This window comes from Lates calcarifer, unplaced genomic scaffold (assembly GCF_001640805.2).
Source record: "Lates calcarifer isolate ASB-BC8 unplaced genomic scaffold, TLL_Latcal_v3 _unitig_1920_quiver_3831, whole genome shotgun sequence".
Taxonomy (NCBI): domain Eukaryota; kingdom Metazoa; phylum Chordata; class Actinopteri; family Centropomidae; genus Lates; species Lates calcarifer.
The window spans coordinates 1,902-16,035 of NW_026115850.1; the positions used below are offsets into that span (position 1 = coordinate 1,902).

At 43.0% G+C, this 14,134-nt stretch overlaps 2 protein-coding genes across 2 annotated transcripts; one reads left to right on the forward strand and one right to left on the reverse strand.

Moving 5' to 3' along the window:
• Nucleotides 1-5,146: 5,146 nt before the first annotated feature.
• On the reverse strand, nt 5,147-9,958 carry LOC127139630 (uncharacterized). Its single transcript, XM_051067694.1, has 7 exons — nt 9,873-9,958; nt 8,800-8,882; nt 8,109-8,249; nt 7,595-7,682; nt 6,962-7,093; nt 6,249-6,487; nt 5,147-5,916 (listed from the first exon to the last, which is right to left on the reverse strand). Exons 1-6 carry the CDS (start codon nt 9,937-9,939, stop codon nt 6,354-6,356), a joined length of 645 nt encoding a protein of 214 aa, XP_050923651.1. The 5' UTR covers nt 9,940-9,958; the 3' UTR covers nt 5,147-5,916; nt 6,249-6,353.
• Nucleotides 9,959-10,279: 321 nt separating this feature from the next.
• Nucleotides 10,280-12,877, forward strand: LOC108891292 (interferon-induced protein 44-like). The gene is made up of 6 exons (XM_051067693.1): nt 10,280-10,309; nt 10,810-10,848; nt 11,050-11,073; nt 11,171-11,204; nt 12,397-12,598; nt 12,782-12,877. Exons 1-6 carry the CDS (start codon nt 10,288-10,290, stop codon nt 12,815-12,817), a joined length of 357 nt encoding a protein of 118 aa, XP_050923650.1. The 5' UTR covers nt 10,280-10,287; the 3' UTR covers nt 12,818-12,877.
• Nucleotides 12,878-14,134: the final 1,257 nt, after the last annotated feature.

Consider the following 14,134-nt stretch of genomic DNA (forward strand, 5'->3'; position numbering starts at 1 on the left):
ACTCTACTGGAGGATGAACATGATTCTTCCTAAAGATATTCTCTCCATTGGTGTTGAGATGATGGAGGTGGAGAGATCGGTCTGAAAACATCTCCCACAAATGTTTAACTGAGATCAGGCCACAGCATCTGATCCACATCATGTTCATCCTTATCAAACCATTCAGTGTTCTCCTGAACTCCACTTCCACCTCTGACTGTCCTCACACTGATATTTTGTGTTTCTTTCTGTGAATTCATACTGATATCACGTGCTGTATGTTCAGTGATTAGAACAGAACCAATCTTTGTTTTCACTGCACTGAAGCTCCTGTGTCACCTCATAATAATCATTATATGATGGAAACAGGTGTGAATGTTATTTGATGGTTTAACAAATCACAAATGATTTGTGATTTTGATTTGATGAGCAAATCAAAGGACACGTCAGATAAGACTGAGGATGTCATGTGGGGTCAGTTTATACACAACCTGTGAGTCAGTCAGTCAGTGTTGGACATGTTGGTGTTGAACCCAGTCAGTCAGAGCATTGTGAGGATTTAATGTGGTTTGTTCTACAAACAGCCTCAGATCAGACTGTGACAGCTGTCACTTTAAACTCTCTTCTTCTGACTGAACAAAGGTTTAACTTTTCTTATCTCAGCTGATTCTTTTCTGCTGTTTAAACCCAGTTACAGGGACTTCATGATGCTGGTGTTTTCTGAGTCCTCAGCTGAACGACATGAGGAACTGTTAATGAGGTTAACAGCTGGATGAAGCCTCAGTCTGTGTCCTGGTTCAGGTATTTTGATCCTGTCAGAGGATCAGACTGAGCTGGACCTCTGTACATGACAGAAGAAGGAGAGGTGCTGCCCTCTGGTGGACTCATTCAGTCACCTGTGCTCTGGGTTTCAGCTTCAATGGGTTTGAGTTCAGTTCTACAGCAGCTGCTGATTCCAACAGAGACACAGAGTCTAAAGCTGGTCCTGACTCTTTAAGTCATTTACAGAAGCAGAGCTTCAGGGTGAACATGGGTTCATGTCAGTGTCCTCTGAGGGGAAAACAAACGCTCACACTTTGTTCTCTGTACAGTCTCCTGCTGAAGGCTGTGGTCAGCACTTTTCAGTTTCCTGTCAGGTAGAGCGCCTCCTGCTGGTCAACACATTTAATCACAGAGTCCAACAGATGATTTGCTGCTGAGCTTTAGGACAATGATCCTTTAACTCTGACGTCTGAAACATACGGTAACAGAGAAAAGGCTGATCACAGCATCAGTCCAAACTGTGAGTGTTTCATCTGTTAGAACGAAGACTCAACCAGAGAACCTGGAGGACACTAACACTACTAACACTACTACTACTACTGCTACTAGTGACGTGTGGTGAGGTTTGTGGCTGGTGAGGCACTGACTCTTTCAGAGTCACATTTACAAATATATGCACCCAATGTATTTGCCAACTACCAATTGTGTTTCATATCTCATATCAACATTCTTTCCATACACATAGCAGGTACATATTGGGCAAAGGAAGAATGTAAAATGTATAGCGGTTCAGTATGCCTCCCAAAAAACACCAAGGTGGATGCTACAGAGAGCTATAACAAGCGACACAGCACCACAGCGTTGGTTGTCTATTATTTATTACTTCACGTTTTGATTCAAAGTCCAATTTTGAGAAATTTTGAGCTGAGATATTACATCCATTTTTGCAGTCAGTCAGAGCAAAACATATAACAGACTCCTATTGAACTTTACTTGACTATGAACAAGAATAAACGTTGCAGCTACTGCCTGCCTCACCTCTTTTCAGATGTCAGATCCTAACACTCGCATTACCTATTATATGGAAGGTGAGGACATGTCTACAATGTATAAAAACATTTTAATAAAGCATTACATTGGTAGCATACACTGAGTAAGCAAAAGGCTCAACCCAGTTTACAAGGGATTGCGCAATCTGACGTGTCGGTGCTGCCTCACCTCGCTGCCTACGCTGTAATTTAACAGGAAATGCGATTTTGATTATAAAAATGATTGAAATTATTTGAATCATACAGAAATTGCATTTATAGCACAGATCAGTGCACATTAGTATACATCTCATGATGTGACACCACAACTGGGCTACTACTAACTACTACTGCTATTGCTATTGCTACTGCTACTGCTGGTGCTACTACTGCTACTGGCTAGGACTGCTACTACTGCTAAAAACAAATGATACAATCACACACAAACCAGAGCTGTACTAAACTCACAGTGACTAACAGATGACAATAATTCAGAGAAATGAGCCTTTGGTCTTTAGATAAAGACAGAGTTCACCTGTTATCACGACACAAGACAGAGATTCAATATTCACAGGATGGAACTGAAATATAATGATCAGCTAGTGATGGACCTGAGCTGGACCTGATCACCTGGAGCTCAGCTGGACCTGGATCCTGTTTGGCTGCACTGAGTGAACAACTAAACAACACAGCCCACATCTTCACCATGTGTGGTGCTGCTCCATCCTCTGGTCAGCTGATAGACTCAATCAACTCACCTCATTGATGACGTGGTCCTCTGGGATCCTGGAGGAGCAGGTGGATCAGGATCAGGATCCTGTGCATGTGTAGAAGTAAACGTGCTTTACATTGGACCAGTGGTCTAACTGTTAGCACACATCTAAAGAGCTAACGGCTAAAAGCTAACAACTGAAAACGTCACTCTGTTCCAGCATCAGAAATAATGTGGATGATGTTTGCTGACGTCTGTGATGTGTAGAGCATCGTCTGATGTTACTGACCTTTACAGTCACAGACAGCAGGCGTCTCTGGCTCTGCTCTGACAGGTGGATTTGATTTGTTCTGGACTCTGCAGCCATGTTTTCCAGCTGTGGTTCAGACTGAGGAGCCCACAGATCCAAGACCTGGAGCAGACAACCACATGATGTTATTCATACAAACACAGGACTCACCTCCTCCTGTCTGCTCCTGGTTATTGTGGTGAGAGTCACAGACCTGCTGCTCAGAGTGACACTGACACCTAGTGGCCACTTTATGCATAACAGCTCTATTTATCTGCTCAAAGGAAACATATTGAACGAAGCCGGCCGTCTTCAATCCAGAGAATAACCACTCTGCATCAACACTGTTTGATTCATTTCAACCCAGTCAGTGAAAACAGAGTTCACACAGAAACCCTGTGACAATCACACACTGCACTGTGCTTCACAACTCAAACATGCAGGGCCGTTTCTAGCTCTGTGGGGACCCCATGCAAGATGCTGTGTGGGGCCCCTAGTTTCCCAGACTACGATGGAGAGAGTCCTAATCCCTCAGATGATCCATGAACACACCACACTCTGTTACAGGCCAAAGTCATGATAACCTGTCATATTAAAATGAAACATCTTCTTCAGTTCAGCCACTCAAGCAAGAAAACAAATCGTCCATACGTCAGTAAATAAACTGATACTGAGTGGTTTTAAAAAAGCAACTCCAGTTTCCACAGCAACACAAGTTCTCACACCACAAAACAATAATAAAGGACAGAAAGAAAGAAAGTGGAAATAATCAACAACAGGTCTAATATTTATTAGTCACTTCATAAATAACCAGTGTTGTTTCTAAAGCAGCAGCACACTTCTAATGAGAGGCCGATAAAATACACAGTACACTGAAGAAATGAATCATTAATAATCCTAAAGAAATGTGAAGAGGCAAACAACGTGAGACAACTTCAACTGGACGAAGACACAGCAGACACCAACAACAAACAAACAATGACAACAAGAACAACAGCAAGAATCATCAACAACAACAACGACAGGAACAACAACAAACAACAGCAACGACACCAACAGTCTCAGGACAGCACAGTCCATTCACATGTGACATGTTCATTTTCTTCAGTCCTTTCATGAAGCAAACACTGAAGCTGGTTTATGAGAATACAAACCCTACTCTGAGGCTAGCTGAGCGAGCTAGCAGGACAAATTAACCCCTCAGGAAAACCACATCACTAACAAACGCCTCACCTCCATCCTCTGACTTTCTTTTTCGGTCCCAGCAGGATAACTTCTGTTTGACGCCGTTTCACATCCACATCCTCACTGACGGGAATGATGGCTACCTGTCAATCATTCCCATCATACCTGTCGGCTGACGTCACTCACTGCGCGACAGTGGAGTCCAACGATTTTGACTTAATTATGTCAGAAAACCTCAAAGCACAGCTTCTCCTGCGGCTCATTTTCTTCTTGTTTCCTACATTTATTTTGAAGCCTATAAGAGATAAAGACAGGTGGGTTTAATTCTCCTCAGGTGAGGCTGAACATTCAGCTTTGAGGCCCCTAGTGGCTGGAGGGTTAACCTCTGCTAACCTGCAACATTACAAATAAAATGACTGAATAATAACTGATAATAATATCGATAACTTTAAAACAGACAACAAATAAAAACAGTCCTAAAACACTGAAATGTCTTTGACTGAAACAGACAACATGAATAAAGATCCATGAATCAATAATGTTCAGTTCTGTCTGTGACCTTTTCAGCTTCACCTCTTTAAAGGATTGTTCCATCTACCCAGAGTTTTAAACTGGATTTCACTCAGTCACCAAACAGCTCGTCATTTCTTCAGCTTCAGCAGATTCATCAGTTTTAAATCAGTGTTAACCATCAGGTGGAAAACCTTTGAATGAATCAGAAAAACATAGAAAACACTGATGTTTTAACCAGTGCTGTCGATGCTGCTTCATGTCAACACCAGAGAAATATACATCCATCTGAAAGTAAACTCATCACTTCATTTATACAGTTTTTAACCTCATGTCAAATAATGTATTTCATCTGATTTTTACATTCTCTGATTCTGTTTATGTCAGTTAATATGAACTAATGAAATCTTTTCATATCATCTTTTAACTGCTGTGAAAAACATAATAACATGAACTTTTTTAATCATTGTTTAACTCGTCATGGTTCTGACCAAAAGGGAAATAAAATGTAAAGTTCAGCTCAGTCATCTTGTCATCAAGCACCACATCTTATCTTATTAACAGCTCAGACATTAAAGGGTTAAATCTAACAAACCAGGTGTAACCAGGAAACAGACTCACAGCTGAAGTTAGTGAAACTCCAGCTGCTGTCAGCAGCAGAAACAAACGTCAAACATCACCTCACACTGAGATGAAACATTTAATCCAACACACAGGCAAACAGTCAACAGTGTCATGTACAGAGTCCAATCTGAGCCATCAACAGCTGGAGGAGCTGGGTCTCCAGTCGCTGCTGTTAAACCACCACAGAAGAAGAAGAGGAGGAGGAGGTCATTAACAGAGCTGCAGTCAAAGATCAGACGATGGGAAACCATGTTTCTGTTTGAATGTTTTAATGTGAGGAAGGTTCAGATCTGATGTTTATTCTCTTCATGGACGTCAGAGTTTATTCATCCTCAGCTCAGCAGATAAAACTTTGATTATTTGTTTATGTGCAGACTGAAAATGTGAATAAAAAGAGGAAAGACACTCAGTAACTATAGAGCAGAAATACAGTGTGAAGCAGCTGTGATCAGTGATATTAAATCAGATTCACTCAGGAGAGGTCAAACTGTGTTTCTCTGTTTCTGTCATTGATCACTAACATGAATCTCACCATCCTGCTGCTTTCTTTACTTCATTGTTTGTTGCTTTTTGTTCCACATCCAGACCAGAAAGTCACCAAGGCCGTCTGCCTTTACTGTGTTTGTACACCTCATTTTGAATTTGTTCAAATGCCTGATCATTCCTGTCACATCTCAGTAAGCCCGGCTGAGTCTCATGGAAGAGAACATGAACCTCAGAGACGACGTTTCGATACTTTTCACACCATTTTCTTCCATCAGGTGAATAGTCGACTTCTCTGGTGTGATGCATCATCACTAAGATGACAGGTTTCTGACTCTGAGACACTGAGAGACAGAAATATGAGGACAGAGGTTAGTGATGAACTTCATGTGAAGACAAAGAGAATATTACCCTTTAATGTCTTCATGTGTCCACTGTGTTATCTTCACTTATTAAACATGAAAACTGTCCTGTGTCTGCAGAGCAGTGAAGAGAAATGTTTCTGCTGCTAAATCTGGAATATGTACTGAAACATTTTTACCACAAGAGGGCGACGACATTTTAAGAAAATGAAACAGTCTGACGTGACAACAACATGAGAGAAAAAACAGTGACTGAATGAATGAGCTGTGCACATTTCACTATAAGAACAAGTGGAAACACGTCTGATCATTACCTTCCTCACGTCTCATGGCTGCCTCCACATCTGATCCAACACGAGACGTGATTGGACAGAAGACAATGATGACGTAGCAGTCCTGAGGATCTGTGGTCACCTCCATCAGTGTTGCTGTCCATCTTTTTTCTTTACTTGCTCCAGTATGACGTCATCAGCACCAAAGGTTTTACCAGTGACAACACTGTAGAGCTTCACTTTATAGGTACAGCATGAATATGACGATGGAGATTTAGCTGCTGAAAGATGAACAAACTGTTAATGTTTATACATTTACAATAATAAAACTGAAATCCTAATGATCCTCTCTGAAGATCGACTGAACATTCCCACAGACCTGCACAAAGAACGGTGTTATGGGTAACCACAGAGCTCCACATAAACAGACATCTGTAGAAGAACTGTGATCAGAATCAGTGTCCAAATGTTTAAAAAATATCCTGATGTTAACATCTTAATCCCTTAATCCCCGTTTTCTCTCTGGTTCTGCTGCCTGCTGTCGACCTCTGCTGCTCCCTGACTTCACGTCCTGTTTATCTCTGCCGGCTTCAGTCTGCTGATCCTGAATAAAGCTGAACCTTTTCTCTGAGCTGAGACCTGCTGGACTCCTGACCTGACCGTGGTCATGAATTCAGTGTAAATATAACAGAGTATTCAGAGGAGTGGTGTGCTGGTTTCTCAGTGATGAATAAATGAATAAATAATGTGATAACCTTTGTTAGATTTTTGAGGTTTGAAATGTTCCTTCAAACTCTTCAGATGTTCCTTCATATGACCTACGAGGTCCACCAGATGTTCAGAGTTTTCTGGGATCTTTTTCATGTCGTTCACCAAACGTTCAGCAGCTGCAGGGAAAACAGACAGAGAGTGTTAAAGTTTTACATGGTATGATCAGAGAAGTCCTGATCAGGTTCAGATCGGAGTCCTTTAATACAGAGACTCTGCTGACAGAGACTCTGATACTGAATCCATGTAGATTCAGTCTGTCTGTGAGGAAACAGCTGTAGAGACTAAACCATCAGCTCTCTGATCCAAACTGAACGTCCTGATTCAAAGCTACAAAACTGATCAGTTTAACTGATTGATCTGATCTGGATCAAAGTTCAACTCCTGAAACTGACCTGAGATCAGCTGATGGTGCATTAGAGAGGAGGTCTCACTCTGTAGCAGTTGTTGAAATATAGAAACACTAATGTATGGTGGTGTCACAGAGTGAGGCTTCTTCCATCATAAAAAATCTCTGACTGAGTTCAGAGTGATCCTGATCCTGAGGACTAATCAGGAGATCTCAAGCTGTTTTATCAAAATAACATGTTAGAACAATAAATGTAAATTATTGTACATACATGAATACAGTTGATCTGGTATCAAGCCTCTCAGTTCCTGTAAGACCTCGTCCAGGTTCACTTGGTCCTCACTCAGTGACACCCAGTCCTGAAGACATGAAGACATGTAAACATTGGAGGTCACAGACCAGAACACTGTAACTGTTTTACGTATGGATCATTAAAGTCTCCAGAGCTCTGACTGATGGAGGTTTACTGCAGATGAAGGTGGAGGAAGGACCAGAGAGCCTCTATTGATCAGTACAGAAATCAATCAGATCAATCAGCTGAGGTCCAGACAGGCTGGTACTCAAGACAGTTCAGTTCAGTCCAGACCAGGTCAGAAGAACCAGAACCAGGTCCAAGTATCAACTCTGGTCTTGGTCCTAGTCTGTTTAAAGAAGATGTTCCCACGTTCAGACACGTTAGTCCTGTTTCTTCACCTCTGTTACAGACTAAACTCTGTTTCTGAACGTTCATGTTTCAGATTCTCTCTGATCCCACAGCTCAGTAAAAGCCTGACTCTCACTCTCACCTCTCCACAGGTCCTGTTCTGGTTGGAGGAGGCTGGCTGATATTTATCTGTGACCTCCACCCCAGCATCAACTGGCACCTGAATGTTGCTCCCACATTTTGGACACTCCACTGAGAGTGTCTGATGGTCTGAGTCTGACTCCTGTGGACAGAGAGAAGTGATTCAGGACAAAGGACTTAGACCAGGTGTGTATGTGTATGTGTGTGTGTGTGTGTGTGTGTGTGTGTGTGTTGGACACACAGGTGAACCATGGCGACTGCTTCACCTGGTTGAGCAGCTTCTGGATTCAGAGCTGCTGCAGTAAACATACACATTACATTTCTGTTCAATGACCTCCCCACTCGTTTCTGATGCAGAAGAAGGTTTGATTCATCCATCCATTATCTATATCACTTATCCATAAGGGTCATGGGGATGGAGCCAATCCTAGCTGACATGGGGGGGAGAGGTGGGGTACATCCCGGACAGATCAACACTCAACACTACCAATCGCAAGTCAACCCAGAACTTTTTTGTCATTCCAGTACGGAGTCTATAATAAAAGTAACATAGTAAAGTAATATAATAAAGTGTTAATACTTCAAGTACGAGTATCTGACTGCTCTTAGTTACAGTACATGAGTAAATGTAATCAGTTACTTTCCACCGCTGAGGAGTGAAACAAGTTTTTACAAACAGGAAGTAAACTCACCTGTGTGTCGCCATCAGGATTTGATGATGTCGTCTCCATATCATCTGGTGATCGGTCATCTGGATCAACAGAGGTACCTTCAGCTGTGGACACAGGTGTGACGTGTGATTACAGAAGTTCACCCTGTAAGCAATAACGCTGCTCATGATCCAACGATGCCTGAGGTATTAATCAGTAAATATGGTGTGTAAGCAACAGTGGAAAATTACTGGATGAGACCTTTAAATACAGATACCCGGTCTAAACACAGAGCATGTGCTGCTCGTAGGGTCCACGATGAGATGGGGGCCTCATTTCATGTGAGGCCGTCGCTCAGATACCTGCAAGTCAAATCAGCTGGTCTCAGGTCTGTCAGCTATGATATCGCACACATTGCTGCAATGATTGACAATCAACACCTGATCAATCACTGATCAGAGCAGGACACTACTGCATGAGAAGACACGTCGTCTGAAAGACATTAATAAAAGACAGTAAAAGGGGTTTCAGCAGCTCAGTCCAACTCAGACAGATTCACACATGAGAACACAGACTGTTGTCACTGATTTCTCAGGATGTCCTGGCTTGTACGGTCATTAACGAGGCCAAACATCATTTTCCTGGGAAATGTTTTGATGAGGGTGATCCAGGGAGGGGTCTGTTCTGCTGGATGACAGTTTGGTTTGGTGGTCTCTATCTCAGCCACAGGTCGCTGACTGAAGTCATCAACGCCACTTTCACATCAACCTGAAAGGTTGAGGTCAACTGAATTCTCAAAAGGATTAAAGAGCATCTGCACCTGAATTCACCTGTGGGTTCAGACGCTCTGTTCAGGAAGGTAAATGAGAGAAGAGGGGTCCGTATGTGACCACACTGAGGTCCCACTTCATTTCACCTCAGCAAGACACACAGTGTCTGTACCTGATGTTCAAAGCTCTGAAACAGTCAATCTGTCCTGTGAGAATCACTTCAGTCTTAAAGAGAAAAAACCTCCAGACACAAACGTTGGACACTCATCAGTCTCACAGCCTCTAACTCTAACACTCTGAGTCTCAGCACTGTTTACTGAGTAATGTGATCAGAGGAATCCTCACCTGAGTGCTGCTGTCTCCTCTTCATCCTCTCTCTGTCGCAGCTCTGCAGAGAAGTGGAAACAAACATGAGCCACAGACTCTTTATATAAGGGTCCCTCCCTGTTATCATTGGCTGATTCCTGTTTCATGTGACTTTGAAGAAATCACACAGCTTCTCTCAAACCATGACTTGCAAGAAATCAATGTCCCACAAATATAGGTGAACAAGGGAGCGTGTGTGTGTGTGTGTGTGTGTGTGTGTGTGTCTGTGTGTGTGTGTGTGTGTGTGTGTGTGTGAAAGCCAGAGATGTTTCTACGAAGCGATGGATTTATTTTAAGTCACATGGTTTGTAGAGAGGGAGGAACCTCGATATAAAACCAGTCTGATTTCACTGTTCTCCACTTTGCTGCAGAACTACAACAGAGGAGGAGGAGGATGGCAGAGCGACGCAGACGCAGTAAGGATGTTTCTCTTCTCATTATTCACTTTATTCAGTTTACTCAGTGAGGTGTGATGACTGATGGACTGTTGTTGTTGATCACTGCAAACATGGTTCTACTCTGTTTAGACTGAAGTCAGATTTTGTTTGAAGACGAGTCAGATAACAGATCATTATGTGCAGTGTGTCTGTACCACCTCAGAGCTGAGTTACATGACTGCTGCTGCTGCTTCACAATAAAAGCTTTCAACAGGCAACAGACACAGAGGCTTTTATTGTGAAGCAGCCAGAGGAGACGTGATGCAGTGCTGATTGTCCCTGATCATTAAAACTACAGTCAGATCGAGGGTCAGGAGACAGGTCAGTGTTTGAACAGATTCAGAATCAGTTAGTAACTAATGAGAGTCACTGTTTTCTAACCAGCAGTCTCAGCTGTTGGTTTACACACTGTTCATTCAGATGTCAGCTCTGGAACATGTTGTACATGATCTTCTTTATGTCGTCTTTTCTCTCTACAGGGAAATCCTGGTGGTGGCCATTCATTGAGTCTGAACCTGGTAAGAGCCACATCAGGTGATGCTGGTGCTGCAGCGTTTCTCTCTAACTGTAAACTTTGATTTTAGAAACTCAAAAGAAAATTCAGCAGAAACTCAACAGAGTTTAAACTCTGAGTCAGTGTTACTCTGCAGTATTTTCATTTTACTTTGTGTTCAGACTTCACACCATGTTTACATGTTTCCTACATGTTTTTCTTGTAGAACCTGAACCTACGCCTTCTCCCAGTAAGATATGAAGTCTTTTTCTGATTTCTCATTATTAAGACACAGTGATGATCTGTGTTGATGAACTTCTCCTCAAACATTTCTCATTTCTTTTCAGCTTTTAAGGAACCCTGGAGGAAAATATCTTGGGGGTGAGTTTACTGACCCATGCTCAGTGCTCAGTGTTTCCCCTGTTGGCCCATATTGTGATGACGTCTGTAAAACTGTTGAAACTCTCTTCTCCAACAGTTTAACAGACGTCTCTGTTATGATGGAGTTTTAGCAGTGAGGCTGAGTGTTGGCTCAGTGTCCAGCTCTCCATCACACCTCCATGGTGGTGACTCTGTAAAAGACCCTAAACTTTCCTGACACCACACAGAGTCCTGCAGCCAGATGAGACTAAAACTGCATTTTAACACTCCACCACTCATTGGACCTGTCAGTGTGGAGGATGGTATATAAAGAGAAGAAGTGCAGTTTTACCAGCTGTCTCCAACTGTTAACACATAACACACTGATTAATGTCTACACCACAACAAACTGCCTCCATCTCGACCAGCGAATACACTTCAGTTTATCCACAAACCTGACGGCCATGTTTGTTTGTTGATCTCTTCAAACCAGTCAGCAGGTGTTACACCATGAAGAGTGGCCACAGGGGGGCGCTGTTGCATGGATGTCACCCTGTGCTTGTGGTTGTTGCTCTTAGTGTGATTCAGTCTTTAAACAGGTGAAAGAAAGAAAATGCACAACAGCATTGAGATGCTGAGTATTTCTGTTTAGCACAGAGTCACAGTTTCTGATGATTTTCACTCTGTTCTGCCACATTCAGCCTGTACCTGGAAATAAATACGTCACTCAGTATTTGTCAGGTGCTTTGTGTTGAGTGACGGTCATCAGACAGTGTGACCTTTCTGTGCTAATGTCAGGTATTTAACCTTTCTCTCACCTGTTTCAAAGACTGACTGACTTTAATCCTAATGAACATCTGAGCAACAGCACCCCCTACAGTCTCACAGTTTCAATCACATTTAAAAAATAATTTAAAAGGTAAGTTTTCAGTTACAGTTTTCTTTCATGATACAAACAGAAAATTATTTGATTTGTGTTTTTTAAAATCAAATAACCCTTTTCTCATTTTTAAAACTTTAGTTTCTGAAAGGAAACTTTAAAAACCAAAAAGTGCACACTGTTTTACTTTAACCTTTCTTTAGTTTGGTCATTTTGTTTGTTTTTGTTTATTTTGTTTTACTTCATTTTATTTGCTGCATGTCTGTGTTATCAATGCAAGCTGATAAGTTGTTAAAATGATTCATTAAATCTGAAATATCCATTTTTTAACAGAGAGAAACAGAGGGATCTTCAGTATGTGCAGGAGTACAGGCCTGAAAACGGAGACATTAAACATCTGCGAATTCTTCTGTACGGGCCTGTCGGAGGCGGAAAGTCCAGCTTCATCAACTCTGTCAGCACCGTCATGCGAGGCAGGACAACTATTCCTGCTGCAGCCAGTGCAACCACCTCTGACACAAGCTTCACCAGACAAGTAAGAAAACTTTAGATTTGTGTAGCACATTAAGCATGGCATCTGTGATCAGGCTGTTAAAGAGTTCATGTTAGGTCAAGTCAATTTTATTTATATAGCGCCAATTCACAACGGAAGTTATCTGGAGGCTCTGTACATATAGAGCAGGTCTAGACCGTACTCTTTATCTTATAAAATTTACAGAGAGAGACCCAACAGATCCACCATGAGCAGCACTAAGCAGCTGTGGCAAGGAAACACTTCTCCGCAGAACCGGACTCAGGGTGGGCGAGAGGGGGGTGGGGGATGGGGTAAACATGGTGAGGGAGAGGTAAACAGACATGAACCAGAGACCGCATCAGGGTACAAGTAAGAATAAAATCTAAAAAAGATGGCCTGAATCCCCATCCTGGTTTCCCATCATCCAGTGATAAGAAACCAATACAGAGGAACCTTTCATCCCCAAACCAGATCACCCATGTGCACACTGAGGAGTACATGACCAAGTCAAAGGTCAAATGACCAGTTCAGAGGATCAACTCTAACGGATGCCGGGCCATACTGATGTAGGAAGAACAAAAAGGGAGGCCACAGGGCAGGTATGAGCAGACGAGCCTCCCATCTCCACCTACCACCCAACTCCCACTATCTGCAAAAGCAGGCAGAGTGGGAGGGGTCATCACACGCCCTGCCTTAAGATGGAGGTCTTCAGTAGTCTGCCAACCCCATCCATCGGACATCAACACTGGAACCTGTGTCTGACAAAGGTAACACAGAGCCCACGATAATGAGTCCAGGTCCTCTGGATCTCTCAGACCACTGAAACGTACCCATCAGACACATGACCATAACCAGCGTCAGCTGTAGATCTGAGCTGTGTCGGGCAGGGAGACAGGAGCCAAGGTACAGGTGTCAGCTGGGCCACTAACTGGAGATAAGGTGCAGGTGTCAGCCAGACCGTCAACTAGAGTTCAGGGAGCGGTGACTACAGAAAAACTCTTTGACCAAAAACCCTCACGCTGGAACAGGTCAGCTGTGGTGGTCAACACAGGGGCAGCCGAGACTTTGATCCAAGAACTCATGTGTAAAGCCGACACAGGAAGAAACCGGATATCGACCAGGGCCCGATGCTCTGTTCTGGCTAGGACAGATAACTCAGGAACTGATGAAACTTTGACTGGACCCCATGACACTGGAACAGGTGAGATGTCAACCAGACCAGGTGACACAGGAGCAGTCGACTGGGCGGTCAACAGGGCAAATGAGGCTCGGGAGAACTGAGGCTCTGAGCTGGTGGCCAGCCCGGCCTCAGGATGACTGGACAGGAAGGGTTCGACACAACTGGGCACCTGAGACTCAGGGTTGCTGGGCAGTTTGAGAGTCTAGACATTGAAGACAACTTAAAAGACAGTTAGCCAGGGGCTGTCACTCCTCCCCCCTTAAAATCAGTGTCAGCCGACCAATCAAATTTCACCTTGGCCTTGAGCAGTTCAGTGACAGGGAACATGACTGTAATGAAGAAACTGCTATAATAACCAACTAAAGTTCCTTTTGGTT